This window comes from Tursiops truncatus, chromosome 16, assembly GCF_011762595.2.
Source record: "Tursiops truncatus isolate mTurTru1 chromosome 16, mTurTru1.mat.Y, whole genome shotgun sequence".
NCBI classification, from domain to species: Eukaryota; Metazoa; Chordata; class Mammalia; order Artiodactyla; family Delphinidae; genus Tursiops; species Tursiops truncatus.
In genome coordinates, this window is record NC_047049.1 from 61,732,154 (window position 1) to 61,757,121 (window position 24,968).

General features: G+C 48.0%; 2 protein-coding genes across 13 annotated transcripts in view; one reads left to right on the plus strand and one right to left on the minus strand.

Annotated features, from left to right (window-relative positions):
• AIFM2 (AIF family member 2) overlaps positions 1 to 24,968 on the plus strand; it is a 126,055-nt gene that overhangs the window by 8,972 nt on the left and 92,115 nt on the right. For 3 of the 11 annotated variants that reach the window (XM_033841548.2, XM_033841549.2, XM_033841541.2), the window contains exons 5-10: positions 580 to 672; positions 2,192 to 2,300; positions 3,384 to 3,536; positions 4,722 to 4,922; positions 22,175 to 22,304; positions 22,926 to 24,173. In XM_033841548.2, coding sequence (XP_033697439.1) covers positions 580 to 672; positions 2,192 to 2,300; positions 3,384 to 3,536; positions 4,722 to 4,922; positions 22,175 to 22,304; positions 22,926 to 23,034 — 795 coding nt within the window. In that variant the 3' untranslated portion in view covers positions 23,035 to 24,173. Of the gene's footprint in view, positions 1 to 579; positions 673 to 2,191; positions 2,301 to 3,383; positions 3,537 to 4,721; positions 4,923 to 5,211; positions 6,374 to 6,600; positions 7,206 to 7,552; positions 7,769 to 22,174; positions 22,305 to 22,925; positions 24,174 to 24,968 lie in introns of those variants that run through there. The other 8 variants (XR_012326695.1, XM_073793713.1, XM_033841547.2 and 5 more) reach the window with 6 other exon arrangements.
• The window catches only part of MACROH2A2 (macroH2A.2 histone), a 51,406-nt gene continuing 33,633 nt past the window's right edge, over positions 7,196 to 24,968 (minus strand). The window contains exons 7-9 of one of the 2 annotated variants that reach the window (XM_073793716.1): positions 17,331 to 17,415; positions 10,240 to 10,414; positions 7,196 to 8,002 (exon numbers count right to left, since the gene is read on the minus strand). In XM_073793716.1, the coding sequence (XP_073649817.1) occupies positions 7,837 to 8,002; positions 10,240 to 10,414; positions 17,331 to 17,415 (426 nt within the window). In that variant the 3' untranslated portion in view covers positions 7,196 to 7,836. The remainder of the gene's footprint in view (positions 8,003 to 10,239; positions 10,415 to 17,330; positions 17,416 to 24,968) is intronic. The other variant, XM_019936157.3, reaches the window with a different exon arrangement.

Genomic DNA, 24,968 nt, shown 5'->3' on the forward strand with positions numbered 1-24,968 from the left:
GGGATGCCTGGGGCTGCAGTGGCGCTGTAGAGATGGAGAGTTACCAGGAAGAGGCTCCTGGGAGGAGACCTTTGGACCTGCTCATGTGGCGATTGGCTCCTGTTTGCACGGGGCTTGTGTTTATATTATAGAGCGGGCTTGGATCCATGCTGTCAGTCACTTCTCACGGGGATCTGGAGAGGTGGGTGGAATGGGTCTGTCCCCACTGAACAGATGAGGTGTGGGGACCCAGAGAAGGTCCTACAGCTGTGTGACCAAGGCCGGGTCTTTCCCTCTCTGCACAGCTGCTGAGAGGCCTGGGGAACCTCTGGCACAGTCATGAGCAGACGTAAGAGTGGAGGTTAGGAATCCGGCCTGGAACTCAGGCAGATCCGGGTCACCTGCAAGCTGGGCAGGTAGTGATAGTTGAATGAGAAATGCAGGGAGACACCCAGCAAGAGCTGGCCCCGAGGCAGCACATTTGGACCCTGAACTTGGAAAAGGTTCTCTACACTCCTTTGGCCAAGGAACCCACTCCCCAGGCGGACCCCGAGGCAGGGCAGATTTGGGGGCGCACCTTAACGTTTCCTCCTCCTCCAGGTCCAGTGCGCACAGTCCATCGTGGTGATCGGAGGAGGCTCTGCGGGAGTGGAGATGGCAGCAGAGATTAAAACAGAATACCCTGAGAAAGAGGTGGGCCAGTGGCCTTGGCCTTGAACTCTCGGAGGCGGGCTTCTTTTTTGTCTGACAAACATCAGAATTTGCTCAGGGCCTGGGAGGGGAGCCCCGTTACCATAAAGTGGGAGCGTGTGTTTCCTGTCTCCTGCTCTCTGCACTGGGGGACCCCCTAAAGTCCCATTCTGCTGGGAATTTTACCTGGAGAGCCAGGGTTCATCAGTGAAGGGTTCTGCCCTCTGGGCCAACCCGGAGGACCATGCCCTGGGGGGATACATTATGAAAGGTTAACTCCCACGTCCCGTGCAGTAATGTGGCCTTTGCAATAGAAACGTAGACTTTTGATGACCTCTTTTTGCTAACAACCAGCTTGATCAAAGGCACCCTCATCGGTGTCTTGTCTGGAGCAAGCACAGCCTTTTGGTCTTTAAGGGACAGTAGCCCTTGCCCTAGACAGCACGTAGGGGGACCCCGAAGTGTACACCTCACAGCCCATGCTGGGGAAGGACTGGCCAGCACTGCCTCTTTTTAGTGATAAAGGGATGGAGACCCTTCCGGCATCCTGGAGAGGAAGGAAGCAGGCTGTGAAGGCTAAGCCTGGGGCTCAGTGGTGATGGGCAGTTATGGGTCCGTGAGGCAACGGCTTGCCTGCAGCTGATGCCAGATCAGCTACTGGGAGCCACGTGGAGCCTGTGTCTGGTTCTTTTTCCCTAGGGAAAGGCAGGTTGGTTTTGAAAAGTAAGATAAATATGGGCTAATTTAATTATATGGCTATTCTCTGACAAATTATTGGAAATTATTATGGGTGGTTCATGTAGAAGTTTATTAATTTTGATTTATGGGGTAAGGACTGGTCTGAAGTAGTAAATAACTCAGTATAATCCCCAAATGTTTGTAACTAATAGACAAATAAGAGTAACAGTAGCCACCCTTTATTAAAGAGTCGCTATGTGCTGAGTTACGTGCTTTACACTTACTTTCTCGTTTCATCATTACAATATTCCTGAGTAGGACTGTGATCCATCTTACTGGGTCTTCAGGAGGTGACTGAGTGGGTACCTGAGATGGGATTTCAACCCAGGCAGTCTGATTTCACAGCTCAAGCTTGGAACATCACTGCGGGCTCCCTCGCACTTCACTGCTGACCCAGACAGCAAGTAGACGTGCCTGGAAGCACCAGTTTCAGAACCAGCCTTAATGTAAATGTCAGCCTGATTTACAGTTAGAGTGTCGATGGCTTATATATAGACTGTATAAGTGCCCAAGGATGCTTGAAAATCATTTTCCACGTGGTCCTCGGTGAGGTGTGTGCTGTGAAGCATTGGCACGTCGGAAAAAATCCTACCCTGGGAGATGTGGGCTCCAGCCCAGCTCACCATTAACTGGTTCTAGCAGTGGGCAGAGTACTTCTCTGGGCCCTCTGTTTCCTCACCTGTAAACTGGAAGTTGGGGAGACAGGCTGATGTGTTTTCAAGCCTCTTTGTGTGAGCAGGAGACTCAGTGGCTCCCTCTCTGCCCTGTGGTTGTTTGTCCCCAGGTCACTCTCATTCACTCCCGAATGGCCCTCGCAGACAAGGAGCTCCTGCCCTGTGTCCGGCAGGAAGTGAAGGAGATCCTGCTCCGGAAAGGCGTGCAGCTGCTGCTGAGTATGTGTCAGGCCCCTCCTGCCCTGCCCCTCGCCCTGGCCTGGTGAGAGTTGGCTGAGGCTTGGTCCCTGCTCACAGCCTGAGCGTGGCCGCGCTCAACCCCAGGCTCTCTGTGTCCTGAGGTGGGGCTGCAGAGCCTGTGTAGCCTTGTCGTCCAGCTGGAGGTGTGTCCGTCCCCAGGCAGGGCAGAGGCCCTGGTACTTACGGGATTTTCCTGTCATGAAGGCAGCACTGTCCTGGCTGTTGCTTTGGATACAGTACAGGTGGTACCCATTTGTTGAATGGTTTAAAAAGTCATATAAAAGGGACTTCCCTGGCGGTCCAGTGGTTAAGACTCTGTGCTTCCAACGCAGGGGGCGCAAGTTCGATTCCTGATCAGGGAACTGAGATTCTACATGCTGTGTGGTGAGGCCAAAAAAAAAAAAAAAAAAAAAAATCATATAAAAGATTTGACCTGAATTATGATATCTCTTTAGTGGAGAGAATAGGTGTTTTGGGTTTGTATTTTGAGGCTGGTGGAGAGCGTGGCTTCTGTCCAGAGCAGAAGGGAAGAGACCTACCCAGCATGTTAGAGTGGGGCTCTCTCCCGGGGGTGTGACCCCCGCCCCCCAGTTCACGGGCCCGACACTCTCACCTTTTGCAGGGCGGGCGAGGTGTCTGCTCTCTGAGAGCCCTCCCGGCTCCTGGGCTCTGCAGAAGTGGCTGTGCAGCCCTCTGCCCGCCTGCACTTCCAGGCAGTGAGGAGAGTGGGCCGGCCCTGGACTTCCCTTGCTTACCCCTGTCAGTGGTGAGCCCAGAGGGCTCATCTTTCCTGGTTAGGAGTGGACATTCAGGGAGGCGTGGTTGAGGTCTTCCTCAAATAGCTTTTCCCAGAACCTCTTGGGAAACTCAGCCTCACTTCCCCAAATTGCTTCTTGGAACTTGCTTTCCATCGGATCCCTTGGGGCCAAATGTCCAGATTGTGCTTCTTGGGGTGGTAGAGCGGACCGGTCTCCAGCCCCCAGGCCAGCCCTGGCTTGGGCCCCCGCCTCGGTGGCGCGCCTGCCCTTTGCCAGCCTCCTGGTCACGGGCCTCCCCTGACAGGTGAGCGGGTGAGCAACCTGGAGGCGCTGCCTCTCAACAAGCATCGCGAGCACATCACGGTGCAGACGGACAAAGGCACGGAGGTGGCCGCCAACCTGGTGATCGCCTGCAGCGGTATCAAGATCAACAGTTCGGCCTACAGCAGCGCGTTTGGTAAGTGGGAGGCCGGGCCGTGACTCCTCCCCCTCCAGCCCCCGAGAAGGCCCTGCAGGCCTCTGCCCCGAGGAGCTGGCACTCCACCCTCCCACCCCCAGCCCCAGTCTCAACAGCTCATTCGGTCTCTTCAGACTTTAAATTTAGGTTCAGGGCCACTCTTGCTGGGCTTTCCTCAGCTGTGTTGATGGTGATTGAGGCCAGGGTGGCCAAAGTGACCAGAATCTTCCAAAATCGGAGCCCACCCCCTAGTGGTGAGAGATGGGAACAGGTTTTAGAAGGAAGAAAAAGATCTATTTTTCTGTTACTTTCCTTGGAACACCAATGCAGAGGAAATTCCAGGGTCAGGCCTTTCTCTGTTCACAGGTGTGCTGCTCTCCCCAAACCCTGACCCAGACGTTTGCCACTTGAGCTTGGAAACGATCATGGGGAGAGGGGGGTAATGAGGCCTCCGTGCGTAAAGCTGAATATTGACCTATTGAGCTAACTGGAGGTGGGGGGAGCTGGACCCATGGCTCCATCTGTGAGCTGGAGGCTCAGTGGCTCCTTCTCAGGCCCCAAGGTGGCCATGTCCCCAGGTCCCCATCATTTACTCCCAGATACCTTTCCTGGACAAGAAGCTCCTGCTGTGTGTCTGGCAGGAAAGAATTATCCAATCCCAGAAGGAAGCTAGTCCAGGCCATGTGTGGGGCTGGGATCGAGGACTTATAATATACAGAGATCCCAGGACTTAACACCTAATGGTCCTAATGGTATATTTTCAAAGGTAAATTCTTTTAAGTCCCTTAAAAAGAAAAGTTTATCATCTATTAAAGCCCTGCATTTATTTAAAAAAATCTGATCCACATTCAAAAGGAAATCCAAGACTGGGCTAGGGTGTAACTTAATCATCGTAAGTGAGTCATTGTCAATCGTGGTAACTTACAGAGAGTCATGTGCGTTATATGAAATGACACTTGCTGGTCTTTCTGACCAGTTTCCACCCTAAAATAGTAACCTCGCCTTTGCAGGAAGAGTTCTGAGGGGGGGGACTTCAGGCAGAAGTAAACCAGACAGGAGGTTTGCCTCTTGAGGTTGTGCCTTTGGAGGGTAGCTGGACCGGCACCACAGCCCATCCTCTCTGTGTTCCGGTGGCCACTTCTTGAGGCAGCTCAGGATCTTGGTTTCGGGCTGGTTTTCTCGCAGGTGATCAGCTGGCCAGTGACGGCGCTCTGAGAGTGAACGAGTACCTCCAGGTGGAGGGCTACAGCCACATCTACGCCATCGGTGACTGCGCCGATGTGAGGGAGCCCAAGATGGCCTATCACGCCAGCCTCCACGCCAGTGTCGCCGTGGCCAACATCGTCAACTCCATGAAACAGAGGCCCCTCAAAGCCTACAAGCCAGGTCAGGAAGCTCCCCACGCGGCACAGTTTTAAGAGAGTCGGGGTTAGAAACGGTGAAGCCTCTGTGGGCTTTACGATGCCTGACCGCTAGAACACACTCTCAAAGCTGGGGACAGAAACCTCGCCCAGAGCTCTAGGAAAGTATGTCAGGGACTTGCGCACGTTCCTGAAGGCCTTACGCATTTCCCTGCCCTGACACTGAAGGCCCCGGGAAGGGTCTGTGCCCTGGGAGTTGCAGGCCCATGGATGGTGAGCAGGATTCTAGTTTAGCGCACGGCTCTGCTTCACAGGTTCGCTGACGTTCCTCCTGGCCATGGGGAGAAATGACGGCGTGGGCCAGATCAGTGGCTTCTACGTGGGGCGGCTCATGGTTCGGCTGGCCAAGAGCCGGGACCTGTTGGTCTCCACGAGCTGGAAAACCATGCGGCAGTCTCCACCCTGATGGGGAGGCTGGGCGGGAGATAGGTACTGTCACCGCCTGGCGATTAGATTTCTTGACAAATGGTACCCGCTTGACAAATGCCAAAGGGCAAAAGCTCTTTTCCTGGAGTAAGATGTCAGTGATGTACTGACCAGAAACACAACTTAGACAAAACCAAAAACTGGGAGAGAGAGAGAGGGATATTGGTGTTAAAAGAAAAAGACACCCTTAAAGGAGTCTTTCTGTTTCAAAGGTCTGCTGGCTGAATGGTTCACTTGGTCCTGGGGAGGGCACAGCCCACCTTCTCTACCCCAGCCTCCTCTTGTGTGTGTGTGTGTGTGTGTGTGTGCGCGCGCACGCGCGTGCACATGGTGTGTGGCATTCAGAGCTCTCAGAGTATGGGCGAGAGCTCAGTATCCTCGTGGCAGGAAGGGTCTCCCTGTCTGTAAGGGCAGGAAGGAGGGCCTGCACAAGGAGACCAGCTAAGGAAGGGGGACTGGGGTGGAGAGATGGCCTACATCCCAACCTCTCCCATCACATTAGGAGGTGGGGAAGCCTATAACATCCTGCAACACTCAGGTTGTTAACAGGAGCTTAATTTTAAACTGTTAGTCCCTACCGTCTTTAATCTTCATGAATCTTTCTATATTTCTATTTTTAGATCCTGATTATATACCATAGGTTGTATTTAAGAAGCGTTAGATAAAATTTCCCTCCTGGTGAGTCCATCCTAATGGAGAGTGAGTTTTTTTACAAAGCTAACGGGTTAAGACAGAAACCTGGCCTGCCAGCTGCTGGGGGTGTTTAAAGAAAGACAGCCAAGCTAGCGTGACCGTCGGGTGGGTTGCCATCCTGCTAACATTCAGGGAGCAGAGGAGGTTTCAGTAGGTGACCCCCTGCATGCTTCCAGGCTACTGTCTTAGGCAAATTTGTAAGTGACAAAACTCCAGCCAATGCTGGGGCAGGGGTACCCTGTGGGAACCTTTGTAGTTCTGTGCTTCTTGTTCCTTGGTCAACCCCAATGTCACTTATCTGGAGGTGTAGCCATGTGGCAATAATGCCTGCCACCAACTATGTTAAGGTATAAAAATGACTCCTCTGTTTGGGAGAGGACTTCTAATCAGGATAAACCTATTTTGGACCACATGGGCAAGATCTCTAAGGCAGAAGTTGTTGATGAGTTCATCTGAATAAATTCAGGCCCTGCCCCAGCCCACCCTACCCCTCCCTGCCCACTTTTTTTTTTTTTTTTTTGCAGTATGCGGGCCTCTCACTGTGGTGGCCTCTCTCGTTGCGGAGCACAGGCTCCGGATGCGCAGGCTCAGCGGCCATGGCTCACGGGCCCAGCCGCTCCGCGGCATGTGGGATCTTCCCAGACCGGGGCACGAACCCATGTCCCCTGCATCAGCAGGCAGACTCTCAACCACTGCGCCACCAGGGAAGCCCCCTGCCCACTTTTAATGGTAACCTCTGGGTACTTGGCCAGAATTCTTAGGATACCACCCTCACGAGGGTTCTTGGTCTGTCCTGTCTGGGCTGTGGCCCAGGTCTCTTCCATTTTGTTGCCCAGGCCTAAGTGAGACTGTGCCTTTGTCCCAAAGGATGGCCACCCCAGGGAGGCTTCACCCAGTCCTCCATTCCCGTGGACCACAGCCAACCAGGCTCCCCTTCTGGAAGTGGGACCTGTTGCCTGAGAAACACAAGCCATTCCGTGCCGTCTGACCTGGGGCCTAGCATGGTGGGAGTCTCAGCTCCATAGTGATAGGCCTGGTTCTATTTATAACATTCTTAAGTTTCCACCCGTAGGGACACAGTTCTCCAGACTGAGCAAGATGTTACAATAAAAGAGTATGTTGTAAGAAAGACACTGGATCTTTTATTTTTTTTCCTTTCATTTTCTTTTTCTTTAAAAAAAACAAAACAAAACAAAAGCCTGAAGCAAAATCTTTCTAGGAGTAGTTACAGATATTATAGGGGTAAGGGTAGGGGCACTAAAACAGAAAGAAAAGCACCAGTAAGATGCCTTTCTAATTTTCTTCTCTCCATCACTGAATACAGACAGCCAACAAAGCCCAAGTCACTTCTTTGCCCTCTTCCCTTGCAAAAAAGGAGAAACAGAAGATTTTAAGAATTTTGAAAGGATTTTGTGTATGTGAGTGTGTAAAAGTCAATGCTATAAATCTAAAACGAAGTCTGTTTTTTTAAAAAAGTTCTAAAACAACAGGAAGAAAACACATGGAAAGAAACCCCTGGTGGAGGCCTGGTTAATTACAGACTGAGGCTCTTTTTAACGAGAATATAAAATGCAGAGGGCTCTTCCCGTGGGCAGGACCTGCTCCCGCAGCCTCTGCCACCCACTTCCCTTTCAGCTGCCCTCCGCTCCCCTGCCGTCACCCTTCCTCTCTCCTTTTAAAAGATAAAACCCAGCTCCTGTGACTTTGATCCTCCTGATTCCGGATGGTGAGCGCGGTGGCCACCAGTGGGCGCGGGGCGGCTACTTGGCATCAAGCTTGGCCATCTCCTGCACATAGATGCCGATGCTCTCGCTGTCGAAGAGCAGGAAGTAGACGTTCTTCAGTGAGGATGCGCTCGAGTCGTCGAAGTGGGCCGAGATGGCTTTGAGGGTCACCTGGGCTGCCGTCTGTTTGGGGAAGCAGTTTCTGTGCCAAAGAAAGAGAAGAGCTGACGTCACTTTGGTCCTGGGACCCATGGAGTAACTCTGCCCTCAGCCCGGGGTAGGGGCAATGTGGTTCCTTCTCATCTTGGCACCAGGTCCTTGTTCCTATCTCTCGGGGTCTCACTGTGTGCAGGCTGGTCCACGCATGATCCCCTTTCACCTCAGAAGAGGGACAGCCCAGGAGGGGGACAGACAGGGCACACTGTCCCCACTTCACATATGCCACACTGGCTCAGAGTGGCACAATGGTTTTAGGGCTGGCTGGTGAGCAGTGGCCTGTGTTTGAATCTATGTGGCCTGACTCAAGTCCAGCTGAGCTTTAAAAACTACCAACTCAACTAACACAACATTGTTAATCAACTATACTCCAATATAAAATAAAAGTTAAAAACAAACAAACAAAAAACCCCTACCAACTCAGCATTTTAAAAAGCCAATATAGGGCTTCCCTGGTTGCGCAGTGGTTGAGAGTCCGCCTGCCGATGCAGGGGACACGGGTTTGTGCCCCAGTCTGGGAAGATCCCACATGCCGCGGAGCGGCTGGGCCCGTGAGCCATGGCCGCTGAGCCTGCGCGTCCGGAGCCTGTGCTCCGCAATGGGAGAGGCCACAGCAGTGAGAGGCCCGCGTACCGCAAAAAGGAAGGAAAAAGAAAAAAAAGCCAATATAGGGAATTCGCTGGCGTTCCAGTGGTTAGGACTGCATACTTTCAGTGCCGAGGGCGTGGGTTCAATCCCTGGTCAGGGAACTAAGATCCCATAAGCCTCGCAGCACGGCAAAAAAAAAAAAAAGGCAATATAGGTTTTATTAGTTCCCTCAAAACTGGTTTACATGCTGAACAGATTGTTTATTAAAGGGCAATAATGTATGCTCAAAAGTACACCTTCATTAATTCCTGTTTCATGCATTTCGTGTTCCTCTCGCTAACCTGTGTGGACGTGCGAATGTAATTTGAGCAGTGACGATTCTGGGCAGGGCCCCAAAAGCCCCAGGGTGCCATGGTGGAGCTGTGCGCCAGGGACGCAGCCATTGTGACACCCCTGGTCGTTTGGGGTCAGCTACCAAGCCCCTTGGGCGGGTCCAGGATTGGCCCGCCTAATAAGAATTCTTCTCACTCGGCTGCCCCGTCCCAAGCCCAGAACATCTCGGCACGTGGGCCCAGCTATGCAAAGAATTCAACCCGCAGTGCCTCCGGGCCAGGCTGTGGAGACCCAGCGCTGCCTGCTCAGGTTGAGATAGGATCACGGCAGGAAGCTAGGCCTCATTCCTTCCTTCTTCGCCTTCCTGTGACTCGGCTGTAACAGAATGTCTTCAGAGTGTAAATCATATCTGCGCTACAGAGGGGCTTCTCAGGAGAAAGGGTGTTCAGAATTAAAGCAATAACTCACACTGGCTGTGAGCGTGAGGGGAGAGGCCCTGCTACACGTGAGGGCAGACAGCCTCATTATTTACCTGAAATACTGCTCCCATGCCCAGTCGGGGTCTGTGGCAATTAGAGCAATCATTTCTCCAACCCCTAAAAGCAAGCCCTTGCTGAGAGCCTTTCACTTCTCCAGCCTCAGCCTCGAGGCTCTCCCAGCCCCAGAGCAGCACCGGAATCCCCTGGGGATTCTGCGATTGGCATCCTAACCCCGTGGGCTCTCCACTGCTGGTCTGTGGACCACACTTGGAGGAGCAAGTGCCTTTGAGCCTGGTGTTTCGGATTCAGTGCTCTAGACTGGGATAGCTGGCAGGAACGTGGCTCTCAGAAGGCTCTCAGAAGAGAACTCTGCCTCCTGCTCCTCCCAGAATGGGCTTTCTCCCTGCATTTTTTTTTTTTTTTTTTTTTTGCGGTACACGGGCCTCTCACTGTTGTGGCCTCTCCCGTTGCGGAGCACAGGCTCCGGACGCACAGGCTCAGCGGCCATGGCTCACGGGCCCAGCCGCTCCGCGGCATGTGGGATCTTCCCGGACCGGGGCACAAACCTGTGTCCCCTGCATCAGCAGGCGGACTCTCAACCACTGCGCCACCAGGGAAGCCCTCTCCCTGCATTTTGGATGGAAACTGCGTCTCTTGCTCTATCGCCTGGTCAATGTGCTTGGCTGTGCTGGCAGCCCTTGGTCACGTCCTCTGGGATGGCCAGACTGGATGTGACCAAGTCGGGGAGCAGCTGGTCCCCAGCGAGAAGGCTGGACAAGCGGACCCAGCACCCTTGCCACCCCCCTGGAGGAGAACATCTTACCTGCCGCTGGGGAAGGGCGGGAACGCCACCGACTTCAGCTTCTTGTCCTCTGCTGCCGACAGGCAGTTTTTGATGGTCTCTTCAAGCTGTTCTTCACATTTGTCGGAGCCCCACTGAGGGATGTGACAGTGGATGACGAATTTGGCTGCAAGTCCGCTGGACTGGCTGACGGCGGCTGGGACACGACAGAGAAATGCCGCAGGTTATTTCCTACGTCTTCACCTTAAGCCAGGGGGTTAGGCTCAATCGCCTGTGTCCCTCTTAGGAGAGTAGGAGCCGTATCAGAATTGCTTTTGACAGTTGGCACAAGCTTTGGGTAAACACACTGAAAGCTGATGTGACAGCATGTCACACACTCTCACATGGTCTGCCTCCTGGCCACAGGTTAGGTGACTCCTAATCAAAGGTACACAGTGGAATCGTCTCTGATCCCTGGAAATTGTGAATGTTTCCTTACATGGCAAAAGGGTCTTTGCTGGTGTGATTAAGTGAAGGATTGTGAGATGAGAAGTTTACCCTGGACTCTCCAGTTGAGCCCTAAGTGTAATCACACAGGTCCTAATAAGAGGGAGGCAGGGAAGTCAAAGGTAGGAGAAGGCGCTGTGATGAAGGAACAGGAGTTGGAGTGATGCGTCCAGGAGCCAAGGAATGCAGGAGCCTAGAAGCCGGAACAGGCAAGGGACGGCTGCTCTGAGAAGGAACCAGCCCTGCCAGCACCTCGATTTTGGCTTCTTAAGACTCATTGTGGGGAATTCCCTAGCGGTCCAGTGGTTAGGACTGCGCCGAGGGCGTGGGTTCAATCCCTGGTCGGGGAACTAAGGTCCTGCAAGCTGCGCAGCGTGGCCAAAACAAACAGACAAGAAAACTGCCTAAAAAAATAAAGGTTATAAAAAAAAAAAAGACTCATTGTGGACTTCTGACTCCAGAACGCTAACACAGTACACTTGTGTTGTTTGTTGCTACCAAGTTTCTGCTAATTTGTTAGAGCAGCGATTGGAAACCAATGCAACGGCTTTTTAAAAATGGACAAGCCCTCCCTTCTTGCCCCGTCTGAGATCCTGACTTGGTAGGTCTGATGCAGGCCTTGCGCTTGGTGATTTGAGGACCCTCCATAAATTTAGAACCAATCTACTGGGTTGTACGCATCCTCAGACAGGGACTGCCCTTTCGATCATCTCTACATACCTGAGGAGCCTACAGGGAGCAAGTGTTCACAGCGGGTTGTGAAATTTGATTATGCCTGCCTTGTCTCATAATTTCAGTTCATACTCCCTACTTTTATTTTTCACCCCACCCCCAAACCTGTTTCCCATCAGTGACAGAGCTGATAACGAGGAACACCCGGGAAGTCCCTGTGGCCGTTGATCCCTGGAGAAGGGGCTGGGCCTGATCCACTGGCCACTCTGACCCCACATGCTGCTTGCCCCTAAGCTGCCCACCTTGTGGAGCTGGGGCTCTGTGACACTCAAGCAGCCGGGTGTAGCAAAGGTCCCCAACCCTCCCGCAGTGGCCAGGCTCTGGGAGCCTGGGGGAGTTCAGGCAGGCTGTGGCCGCTACGGGCTGTGTTTGTAACAAATGTATGTGTGTCTGTTTTAGGGCAGTGTGTGGGGTTGGTTTGAAAGACTTATTTGAAATATATGATGCCCGCCCAGCATGTGAGCCGTGTTTCCTAGTGACGCCCACAGTGCTGGAGAGGCTGTGACTGCACATGCCAGGGCTGGTGGAGACAGATGCAAGGGGCGTCCCCCGCCTGTCAGCTACGGCTGTGAACGCCTCGCCTTCCCAGTGCCCAGCTGGCGCCAACCATCTGATTAGTGAATGAGTGAGTGAAGGAATCAGTCAATATAAATACTGAGGAGGCAGTGGGCATGACTGGTTCACTCTATGACCTTGTACATTTGCACACCAGAAACGGAACGTCCCTGTCGGCCTTGTAGTCCAAGAGAACCCAGTACCCTGGGGATTGGCCCTTCCTGCTTGGGGCAAATTCCCTGAGGCCCTTACTGCTCTCATGTGCTGGAGAGATTCCAGCTCTTTACACACCGGGTAATGATCATGTTACCAGCTGAATGGTATTCTTTTTTTTTTTTTTTAATATTTATTTGTTTATTTGGCTGTGCCGGGTCTTAGTTGTGGCACGTGGGATCTAGTTCCCTGACCAGGGATCGAACCCGGAACCCATGCATTGGGAGTGTGGAGTCCTACCTACTGGACCACCAGGGAAGCCCTTGAATGGTATTCTTTTTAATGTTAAAGTCAGTTTATTTTTTTAAATAAATTTATTTATTTTATTTTTGGCTGCATTGGGTCTTCATTGCTGCATGTGGGCTTTCTCTAGTTGCGGTGAGCAGGGGCTACTCTTCCTTGCCGTGCGCAGGCTTCTCATTGAAGTGGCTTCTCTTGTTGCAGAGCACGGGCTCTAGGCGCACGGGCTTCAGGAGTTGTGGCATGCGGGCTCAGTAGCTGTGGCTCACGGACTCTAGAGGGCAGGCTCAGTAGTTGTGGCGCATGGGCTTAGTTGCTTCGTGGCATGTGGGATCTTCCTGGACCAGGGCTTGAACCCGTGTCCCCTGTATTGGCAGGCAGATTCTTAACCACTGTGCCACCAGGGAAGCCCTAAAGTCATTTTAAATAAGAGGAATATACCACTAACGGCAATGTTAAGTCAAACATTTAATCAGGAAAAAAATGGCACGCCTTCTCATCCTTCTGACGCCCGCTATTTACACTGAAGGTAGTCCATGATAGCACATCAGCCTAAAACAAAGTATTTCCATGGCAACTGGAAATGGAAACCTTGGCTTGTAGTTGTAAGAATTTATAGTGTTCTTTACAGGTGCCAAGGTCAAGGTCAAGTGATCTCGGGGCTTGGGACACTGATATTTGGTAGAAGCATCTGCTAATACTCTTTATGTGATGTGATGTCACCTGGTGAGGACCATGCTCTGAGGATGGCAGTGCAGCTGCAAAGGGCCTCCAGAACCTTTCCTCAGGCGAGCCCACCTTCTCAGGGTCACCACAGCGAAGGGGGCTGCAGGGTGGCCCCTTGTCTGGCTGGGAAGCTGCTGCTGCTAATCCTTGGTCTCCGCGACACTGTGCTTTTCCTCCTGTCTCAGGTTCCTGCAACAGCCCCTCTTCCCCCTGCCCGCCGAGGCCCGGTGCTCTTCTCTCTGCTGCCCGACGTGCTTGGCCCTGGCTTTTAAACAGCCATCTGCAAACCATTTTCGTCCTCAGTTTTCACCCCCTGCTTACCAGTGACATTGCTGGTGCCCTAGGTCCAACCTGTGCCCAAGAAAATCATCATTCACTCCCGAAGCCTGATTCCCCTTTCTCCATCTCTGTCGCCGGCACCACCTGTCGGTTTCCTCTGACTTGTCTCATTCCAGGCCCATCTGCTTCATTTCTACCGCACCTCCCACCCCTGTCCCATCCACCTTCCTGGCTGGAATCAGGATGCATTTTACAATGGCTGTGGGCTTGGACTGAGATGAGTTCTTCCAGAGGGAAATTGCATTTACTTCTGTGTCACCTGGGGACCCTACCATACCCAGGTCATGTCCCACTAACTTCCCTGATTGAAGTTTTGGGGCCGCAGTGGATTCAGCTGCAAATCCACAGGAGTACCAGCTTGTGGTTCAAGTTCCCTAGTGAGGTTTTTTGTCCCCCTCTGTCCACCCAATGCCAAGGTCAAGACAGGTACTTGGGGCTTCCCTGGTGGCACAGTGGTTAAGAATCCACCTGCCAATGCAGGGGACATGGGTTCAAGCCCTGGTCCAGGAAGATCCCACGTGCCACGGAGCAACTAAGCCCGTGCGCCACAGCTACTGAGCCTGCGCTCTAGAGCACGCGAGCCACAACTACTGAAGCCCGCGAGCCTAGAGCCCATGCTTTGCAACAAGAGAAGCCACCGCAATGAGAAGCCTGCGCACAGCAAGGAAGAGTAGCCCCTGCTCGCCACAACTAGAGAAAGCCTGCGCCCAGCAATGAAGACCTAAAATAAGTAAACAGCCAAAAATAAGTAAATAAATGTATTAAGAAAAAAAAAAAGGTACTTGCTGCCCTTTCTGCATGGTAGTTCATGTCTTGCTAGCTCTTAAACTGAATGTGTCCTGGCTTTGTATGGGGTCTCCTACTGGACACTCCATCTTGGAAATTTATTCTTTCTTACAATAAGGGCATATCTTACAACGGATGGTGTTTTGAAATTAAATGAAATATGGTGTTAGACCCTGATGAACTGTCTCCCCTTTTCCAGATTCACCCTCACCAATCCCTTCTTCCCAGGGAGCTACCACTGTTTGGCCCCAGGGCCATGGATACTTAGAGCTGACAGATATGCCCCGATTTCTTAGCTCCTGCTTGTTTCCTACAGCCCTCTCCTTCCTTCTGGATTCACTTCTGTTTCTCCCAGTGAGGCCTCTGTGGTCCTTTCAGCAAGAGTCTGAGGGCTTCTGACTCTCAATTTTTGCATGTCTGTAATTCTGCATCTTTCACCCTCCCTGTTGAATAATAACAAAGTAATACATGGACTTCTTAGTTGACAGTTTTTCCCCTCAGTGCTTTGAAGATACTTCTTTTCTGTCTCCAAGCATCCTTTGTTGCTGATGAGAAGTCGGCTGTCAGGAGAACCAGTTGGGTTCGTTGGGTTGCTTTTCAGGTTTCTCTTGATTTTTCAACTTTAGAGATGTCACCACGATGGGCCAGGTTTTGTTTGGTTTTTTTGGGTTTGTTTTTGGTTTAGCCACACCATGTGGCTTTCAGGATCTTTCTCAGGATTGAGCTCGGGCCCTCAGCAGTGAAAGCGTGGAGTCCTAACCACTGGACTACCAGGGAATTCCTGATGGGCCAGGATTTGGATTTATTTTGATTTCATGTACTCAGTGTTTTCAACCTGAGGACTTGTGGGTTTAATTCTGGAAAATTCTCAGCCATGATCTTTTTTGTTGTTGTTTTTAAATTGAGGGATAGTTGATTTACAACATGTTAGTTTCTGGTGCGCAACGTAGTGCCTCAAAATTTTTATAGATTACACTTCATTTAAAGTTATTATAAAATATTGGCTACATTGGCTGTATTCCTTGTGTTGTATAATATATCCTTGTAGCTTATTTATTTCACACATAGTAGTTTGTATCTCTTCATCTTTGCACATGTTGCCTCTCTACCTCCTATTTTCTGCCTCTGGAACTGTTTAGAAGCGTGTTGGAGGCTCTCACTCTATGTAGAGAAGCTATTTTTCTCTCCTTCCCACCCCATCAGGCAGTTTGCAAGACCCTCGCAGTTAGGATCCTGTCCTACAAGGATGATTCAGGGCTCTGTCTCATGGTCATATAGGGGAGGCGGTAGATCCAGACACTGAGCCAGTGGGCCACGTGGCCCTGGGCCTGCGCGAGGGGCTCTCTGCTCCCTTCTGCTACTCTAGAAAACAGAGTTCACACGAGCCATAGCCCTGGGTGGCGGTCAGAGCCTTGGCTTCCTGTAAGAGCTTGGGAGTTGCATCCAGCCCTTGCTTTGAGCAGCGAGCCTGGCTCTGGTCCCCTCCAAGCGTGAGGTGACTCCGTTCCCGTCAGCAGGTAAGAGTTGACCTCCTGATGGCTCTGCATGTTACCAGACCTGGAGCCCAGCCCGCGGCTTCCACGTCCCCCTGCTGCTGCTGCCTGCAGCTCTTCTCTGTCCACATGGATGTTTATTTATTTATTTATTTAGCCACGCCGTGCGGCACATGGGATTTTAGTTCCTTGACCCGGGACCGAACCCGTGCTCCCTGCATTGGGAGTGTGGAATCTTAACCACTGGACCGCCAGGGAAGTCCTGGATATTTATTTTATATTTCAGTGTGGCTCTGTCTTAAAATTTTAAAAAGGAAATTCTATCTATCATCGTATGGGGAGTGGTATGTGCAGACTGTAAAGTGCAGACTCATGTTCTGTCTTGACCGGAAGCCCCATTACTTTTCTAACTATCAAATCTGATCATCACATTCCCCAGCTCCTACTCTCATCTGTATAGAGTCAAATCCAGACCCTTAGCACAGCCCAAGGGCAAGGCTCATCTCTGACCGCCATTCCTCTCTTTCTCCCTGCTGCTCCTGACTGAGCCTTCTCACACACGGGTCTTATATCCTCCCTGGCGCCTCCCCAACTCCCCCAAGCAGAGAGCATGGCTCCCTCTCTGTGCCCCACTTGTGTGTCTCTTTCTCCTCCTTGACTGTCCAGTGCTTGAGGGCAGGAGTGGGTTTTATTTGTCTTTGGAGCCCCAGCACCAGGGCAGCACTTGGCACTGACTAGATGGTTCCTGGAGGTCGGCGGGTACACGGATCTGAAGTTGGGCCCGCCTGTCAAAAAGTTACCCAATATTCTTGAAAATAAGCGTTCAAACAAAAACCTGTGCACAAATGTTCAGAGCAGCTCTATTCACAAGAGCCAAAGGTGGAAACAACCCAAATGATGAATGGATAAACAAATGGAATAGTATTCAGTCATAGAAAGGAATGAAGTGCTGATACACGGTACAACATGGATGAACCTTGAAAACATTTTAAGTGAAAGAAGCCAGACACAGAAGATCACATATTTATACGATTCCACTTACATGAAACATCCAGAAGAGGCAAGTCCATCAAAACAGAAGGCGGACTAGTGGCTGCCAGGGGTTGGGGGAGGGACGACGTGACTACTTGATGGGTGTGGGGTTTCCACAGAAGGTGATAAAAAGTTCTGGGACTAGATAGTGGTGATGGAGAACAGCACTGAGTGTACTCAATGCCACCACATTGTACAATGTTTGAAGGTTACAATGGTAAATTTTGTCATGTGTATTTTCCACACACACACAAAGTTACCCAATTGCTCTAGATCATTTTGGGGTGAGCTGGGATGCAAATTGGCTTGAACTATCCAGACACTTTATAGTCCCCAAAGTGTACGAAATGATCTACGCAGGCCTGCTCAAATTATCTGAGAGATGCTAAAATAGCTTCCTGATTGGTTATGGCCTCTTTTGCTCTGCAAACTGAATGTGCGTGGAGCATGTTATGCTGGAGGGGAAGGTGGTGAGGCTGTGCAGGGAACATGGCCTGATTCCACACTTACCTTCAGCTACTTCCAAAGGGCCCTGGGACTTGCGAAGCTCCTTTACTGTTTCCAAGAACTCTTTCCCCCCAGCCTTTTCCAAGGCCTTACCTGTGAAGGAAACAATGGAAATCCATTGTGGTTGCTCTTTTCAGTCATTAATTACACTGACAGAGTTTTACTAGGCCTTAAAAAAATTGCTTAGAAAGTAGGAATCAAACTTTGCAATTGAAATCCTGTTTGCCAGTGGTCACTGGTGACAGGGGTCCCTGGGCTTCTGTCCAGTGGGACTTCGATTTTAGCAAACTCTTTTGTTTTAAAGAATTATTTAATATTTTATTTTATTTTATATTGCTTCTAATGTATCATAGGAGTTACTTCCCCAAAATGTTAATCACAGCTGGATTGATATTGCTAGTATCTGATACTAGCAATACTAGTATCAGATAAAATAGACTTTAAAATAAAGACTGTCACAAGAGATAAGGAGGGACACTACATAATGATCAAAGGATCAACCCAAGAAGAAGATATAACAATTATAAATGTTTATGCACCCAACACAGGAGCACCTCAATACATAAGGCAAATGCTAACAACCACGAAAGGAGAAATCAAGAGTAACACATTAATAGTAGGGGACTTTAATACCCCACTTATACCAATGTACAGAGCATCCAAACAGAAAATAAATTAAGAAACAGAAGCTTTAACTGACACAACAGACCAGATAGATTTAATTGATATTTATAGAACATTCCACCCAAAAGTGGCAGAATACACTGTCTTCTCAAGTGCACATGGAACATTCTCCAGGATAGATCACATCTTGGGTCACAAATCAAACCTTGGAAAATTTTTAAAAATTGAAATCGTATCAAGCATCTTTTCTGACCACAATGGAAATCAATTACAGGAAAAAAAAATGTAAAAAACACAAATACATGGAGGCTAAATAGTGCACTTCTAAATAACCAAGAGATCACTGAAGAAATCAAAGAAAAAATAACAAAATACATAGAAACAAATGACAATGAAAGCGTGACAACATAAAACCTATGGGACACAGCAAAAGCAGTTCTAAGAGGGAAGTTTATAGCCATTCGATCTCACCTCAAGAAACAAGAAAAATCTCAAATAAACAGTCTAACCTTACACCTAAAGCAACTAGAGAAAGAAGAACAAAGAAAACCCAAAGTCAGTAGAAGGAAAGAAATCATAAAGGTCAGAGCAGAAATAAATGAGACAGAAACAAAGAAAACAATAGCAAAGATCAATAAAACTAAAAGCTTGTTCTTTGAGAAGATAAACAAAATTGATAAACACTTAGCCAGACTCATCAAGAATAAAAGGGAGAGGACGCAAATCAATAAATTTAGAAATGAAAAAGGAGAGATCACAACTGACACTGCAGAAATACAAAGGATTATAAGAGACTACTACAAACAACTAGATGCCAATAAAATGGACAACCATGAAGAAATGGACAAATTCTTTGAAAGGTACAATTTTCTAAGACTGAACCAGGAAGAATTAGAAAATATAAACAGACCTATCACAAGTAGCGAAATTGAAACCATAATTAAAAATCTTCCAACAAACAAAAGTCCAGGACCAGATGGCTTCACAAGCAAATTCTATCAAACATTTAGAGAAGAGCTAACACTGATCCTTCTCACACTACCAAAAAATTGCAGAGAGAGAAACACTCCCAAATTCATACTATGAAGCCACCATCACCCTGATACCAAAACCAGAAAAAGATATCACACAAAAAAGAAAATTATAGACCAATATCACTGATGAACATAGATGCAAAAATCCTGAACAAAATACTAGCAAACAGAATCCAACAGCACATTAAAAGGATCATACACCATGATCAAATGGGATTTATCCCAGGGATGCAAGGATTCTTCAATATACGTAAATCAATCAATGTGATACACCATAATAACAGATTAAGGAATAAAAACCATATGATCATCTCAATAGATGCAGAAAAAGCTTTTGACAAAATTCAACACCCACTTATGATAAAAACTTTCCAGAAAATGGGCATAGAGGGAACCTAACTCAACATATAAATGTATATGACAAACCCAACAGCAAGCATCATACTCAAGGGTGAAAAACTGAAAGCTTTTCCACTAAGATCAGGAACAAGACAAGGATGTCCACTCTCGCCACTCTTATTCAACATAGTCTGGAAGTCCTAGCCACAGCAATCAGAGAAGAAAAAGAAATAAAAGGAATACAAATTGGAAAAGAAGAAGTAAAACTGTCACTGTTTGCCGATGACATGACACTTTACATAGAAAATCCTAAAGATGACACCAGAAAACTACTAGAACTAATCAAGGAATTTGGTAAGGTTGCAGGATACAAAAGTAATACACAGAAATCTCTGGCATTCCTATACACCACCAATGAAAAATCAGAAAGAGAAATTAAGGAAACACTCACATTTACCATTGCAACAAAAAGAATAAAATACCTAGGAATAAACCTGCATAAGGAGGCGAAAGACTTGTACTCAGAAAACTGTAAAACACTGATGAAAGAAATCAAAGATGACATAAATAGATGGAGAAATATACCATGTTCTTGGATTGGAAGAATCCACATTGTGAAAATGACTATACTACCCAAAGCAATCTACAGATTCAATGCAATCCCTATCAAACTACCAATGCATTCTTCACAGAATCAGAACAAAAAATTTTACAATTCTTTTTTTTTTTTTTTGCGGTACGTGGGCCTCTCACTGTTGTGGCCTCTCCCATTGCGGGGCACAGGCTCTGGACGCGCAGGCTCAGCAGCCACAGCTCACAGGCCCAGCCGCTCTGCAGCATGTGGGATCTTCCCGGACCGGGGCACGAACCTGTGTCCCCTGCATCGGCAGGCGGACTCTCAACCACTGTGCCACCAGGGGAGCCCTACAATTGTTATGGAAACACAAAAGACCCCGAATAGCCAAAGCAATCTTGAGAAAGAAAAACAGAGTTGGAGGAATCAGGCTCCCCAACTTCAAACTATACCACAAAGCTACAGTAATCAAGACAATATGGTACTGGCACAAAAACAGACATAGAGATCAATGGTACAGGATAGAATGCCCAGAGATAAACTCATGCACGTATGGGCACCTAATTTATGACAAAGGAGGCAAGGACATACAATGAAGAAAAGACAGCCTCTTCAATAAGTGGTGTTGGGAAAACTGGACAGCTACATGTAAAAGAATGAAATTAGAACACTACCTAACATCACAAAAATAAACTCCAAATGGATTAAAGATTTAAATGTAAGACCAGACACTATAAAACTCTTAGAGAAAAACATAGGAAAAACACTCTTTGACATAAACCACAGCAAGATCATTTTTGACCCACCCCCTAGAGTAATGGAAATGAAAACAAAAATTAACAAATGGGACTTAATTAAACTTAAAAGCTTTTGCACAGCAAAGGAAACCATAAGCAAGACAAAAAGACAACCCTCAGAATGGGAGAAAATATTTGCAAATGAAACAACAGACAAAGGATTAATCTCCAAAATATATAAACAGCTCATGGAGCTCAATATCAAAAAACCAAATAATCCAGTTAAAAAATGGGTGGAAGACCTAAATAGACATTTCACCAAGGAGGACATACAAATGGCCAAGAGGCACATGAAAAGATGCTCAACATCACTAATTATTAGAGAAATGCAAATCAAAACCACAATGAGGTATCACCTCACGCCGGTCAGAATGGCCATTATCAAAAAATCTAGAAACAATAAATGCTGGAAAGGGTGTGGTGAAAAGGGAACCCTCCTGCACTGTTGGTGGGAATGTACATTTATACAGCCACTATGGAAAACAGTATGGAGGTTCCTTAAAAAACTAAAAATAGAACTACCATACGACCCAGCAATCCCACTACTGGGCATATACCCTGAGAACACCATAATCGAAAAAGAGACATGTACCACAGGTTCATTGCAGCACTATTTACAATAGCCAGGACATGGAAGCAACCTAAATGTCCATCGACAGAAGAATGAATAAAGATGTGGCACATATATACAATGGAATATTACTGAGCCACAAAAGGAAATGAAATTGAGTTATTTGTAGTGAGGTGGATGGACCTAGAGTTTGTCATACAGAGTGAAGTAAGTCAGAAAGAGAAAAACAAATACTGTATGCTAATGCATATATATGGAATCTAAAAAAAAAAAAGGTACTGATGAACCTAGTTGCAGGGCAGGAATAAAGAGGTAGACATAGAGAATGGAGTTGATGACATTGACATGGGGTGGGAGGGCGAAGCTGACGCGAAGTGAGAGTAGCATCGACTACACTACCGAATGTAAAATAGTTGGCTGGTGGGAAGCAGCAGCATAGCACAGGGAGATCGGCTTGGTGCTTTGCGATGACCTGGAGGGGTGGGGTAGGGAAGATGGGAGGGAGGGTTAAGAGGGAGGGGTTATGGGGACATGTGTATGCATATGGCTGATTCGCTTTGTTGTGCAACAGAAACTAACACAGTATTGTGAAGCAATTATACTCCAATAAAGATCTATTTAGAAAAATATGAGCCAAAAAGACAACAATAAAAAAGAAGCTTCAGAAGTTTGCAAAGAGAGAATTCCCTGGCAGTCTGGTTGTTAGGACTTGGCGCTTTCACCTGGGTTCAATCCCAGGTCGGGGAACTAAGTTCCTACAAGCCGCACAGCACGGCCAAAAAAAAAAAAAAAAAAAAAGTTTGCAAAGAAAGCAAAGCTATTTATAACTTTAAGGTTAGGGTTAGATAAATAAGATTTTCATTTTCCTTAACTTATGTCTTTATTTCTTAACTTGATATTTAATTTAGAATTAGAAGTCTCTACTGAAGAGGAAAATGATACTGGAGATATAAAAGATGGATCCCTCTTGAAAGCAAAAAGGAAGCATAAGAAAAAACATAAGGAGAGGCATAAAATGGGAGAAGAGGTTATACCATTGTGAGTACTATCAAAGTCCATCAGCAGTGCTAGTTATATTGTTGGCAATTGACATATTCCATGGAAACTCGTTAAAGGACCCTTTTAGGGGGTGATTTGGCCATAAGGCAGTCTCATGACACGAACCCTAAAGTGATCTTTTCAAAAAATTGAGGCTCCGGTGTTCTGGTCTCTGGGTTCGGTACCCGTGTAGTACTGATTAAATTCAGTGTCTTGATTTGATGGCAGCACTCCACACTGGGGGCGGATCTCACAGACCCTGCAGCCTGCCTCTTGTCACCAGCTCCTAAGCCGGGTCCCAGAGCCACCCTTGGGGATGCAGCCACCACCTTGTTGCTGCGGGGTGGGGAGCAGGCCCCAGGTGACAGATGGCTTAGCAGGAACCTCTGAGTGGAGAGCTCTGGGGTTCTGTTCCCATCTCACCACCACCTATGCGTTATAAGTCCTTGGGGCCAAAGGACAGACACAGACCCGGGGCAGCCTGGAATGTTGTTCCCCCAACTTGGGCCTTGGTTTCCAGTGGAAGATGCAGAGCTTTGCAAGGCTAATCTCTAAGGACATTTCTGCTGGGAAATCCCTCGAGGTTTTGATGGTAGGACAATTCTCTACGCCTTATTTCAGGGTTGTGCTTCTAGAGAGGCCAAGTGGAACCCCCAGGAGATGGCAGGACTCCACCTCCAGCGCAGCAGGAGCCCCACTTATGTGCACCAGGGGGTCCTCGTGCCCCTGAGACGACATGTGGGTGTCTTGTCCAGACCAGGATGACTGCTGCTCTTGGGTGGGAGATGAGGTATTTCCCCTCATGCATTTTCATCTTCCAATGACTTTGGTGAACTGGATGTCTGGGACAAGTCTCAGCTCTCTCTCTCTTTGTGGTTATTATTATTAGTTGTTATAATTATTCAGATGATGATGATTATTATTGTTATTATTATTATTCAGTTCAGAGGCTTCCCTAGAGGCTGAGTGAGGGAGCTTCCCCACTCCACACTCAGACACTGAAGTATATTTGGAGGGGCACAGTACGGTGTGCAGATCACTTAGGAAAAATACTGATTCCAGCAATCACTCTCCACTGAGGCCGGGGTGGAGGGGTTTCTCCATTAATGTGCTTGGGTTTCAATGACACAATTTGGTTATGGTGATCTCAGGCTATGGCAAGTGCCTCTAAGTCTCCTTTCTGCCCCTCAGACCCCTGGCCAGTTTCGATCTGCTGGGTCACAGAAGCCTGGAGAAGGCCAAGTAGCTGAAGCTGGTAGCCAAGTTCACTGTGAGAAGCAGGGGAAACAGGTCTAGGCTGCTGTGCTCTGCTTTCAGAGGTCAAATGGGACCATGTAAAAATCAAGGTAAGCCCACCCTCTTCCCTGGAGACATTTAGGAATAAAGTAGCCTGTAGAGTTGATGAGGGGACTTCCCCTGTGTGGAAGCCTCCAGTGAAGAAGTGAAGAAGGAATTAGAATATCTAGGATTAGAATATCTCCCCTTTGCGACCCCTAACGAATGGACAAAACTAGAGAAGGAGCATCGTGAGAGAGTGGGGCTCCTCCTGATGGGAGAACGTTCCATCACTGCCCAAGTAGTCTTGCTAAAAGTATTTGAACCTGAATCTAATTAAGCCTCTGGATCCAACTACCAACTTATAAGAAAAGCAGAGAAGAAACATGTTTAATGACACTAGGAGGATGGAATCAACAAAATCCAGACTGTGGGAAACCCTACAGGACAAACGGCCCAGCTTCTTCAACAAATAAATTGCTAAGAAAAAAAGAGAGAGACAAAGGGAGATCCAATGGATTATAAGCGACTTATCAACCAATTGTAACGTGTGAACTTATTGGAGCCTGAATCAAATAAACAAATTTAAAATAATTGACATTTATGATGCAGTTGGAATTTGAACACTGGATATTTGAAGATATTAATTTAATTTTTTTTTAGTTGTGATAGTGGTCTTGTGATAATAGTATGTTGTAAAAAAAATAGCCCTTGTCATTCTGAAATATTCACAGGTAAGGTAATATGTGTGGGGGGAATGTGGGCGGGGGTAGAGCTGAAACGAACTTGGTCATGGGTAGATGATGATTGCAATGGGGTGTGTAGGGTTTCATTACACTCTTCTGCTATTTTTGTGTAGGCTTGAACTTTTCTGTAATAACTTATAATGTCTTAAAAAAATAAATCAGGGCCTTATCTGCATGGGGAGATTGGTTTGGGCAACAGTAGTGGAGAACGGAATCATGATGGGAGGGACCCCTTCTAACAACTCTGCAACCATGAAGGAGACCATCATTTATCAAATGCCTATGAGCCTGGCACTGTGCTAAGCTCCCTCTTTGTATTATCTTATTTAATCTTCATAGCACCTGTATGAGACATGTACTATTGTTATCCTCACACGTGAGGAAACTGAGGTTCAGAGAGGTTAAGAAAACTGCCTATAGTCACACAGCTAAATCCAGGGCATAGACCCACACTGGCTCCAGAACCTCCACTGAGGCTGGGATCTGACCTCGAGTTTTTACTTCAATGCCAGTGTTTTTCCTATCCTACCATCACCCACCCTTTAAAAAATAGAAATATCTTTATAGTTTTCCTGATATAAAAATGCAAATACTATAGAAATGATAAAGAAGGTAAAGCTTTAAAAGATAAACTTGTTTTGTT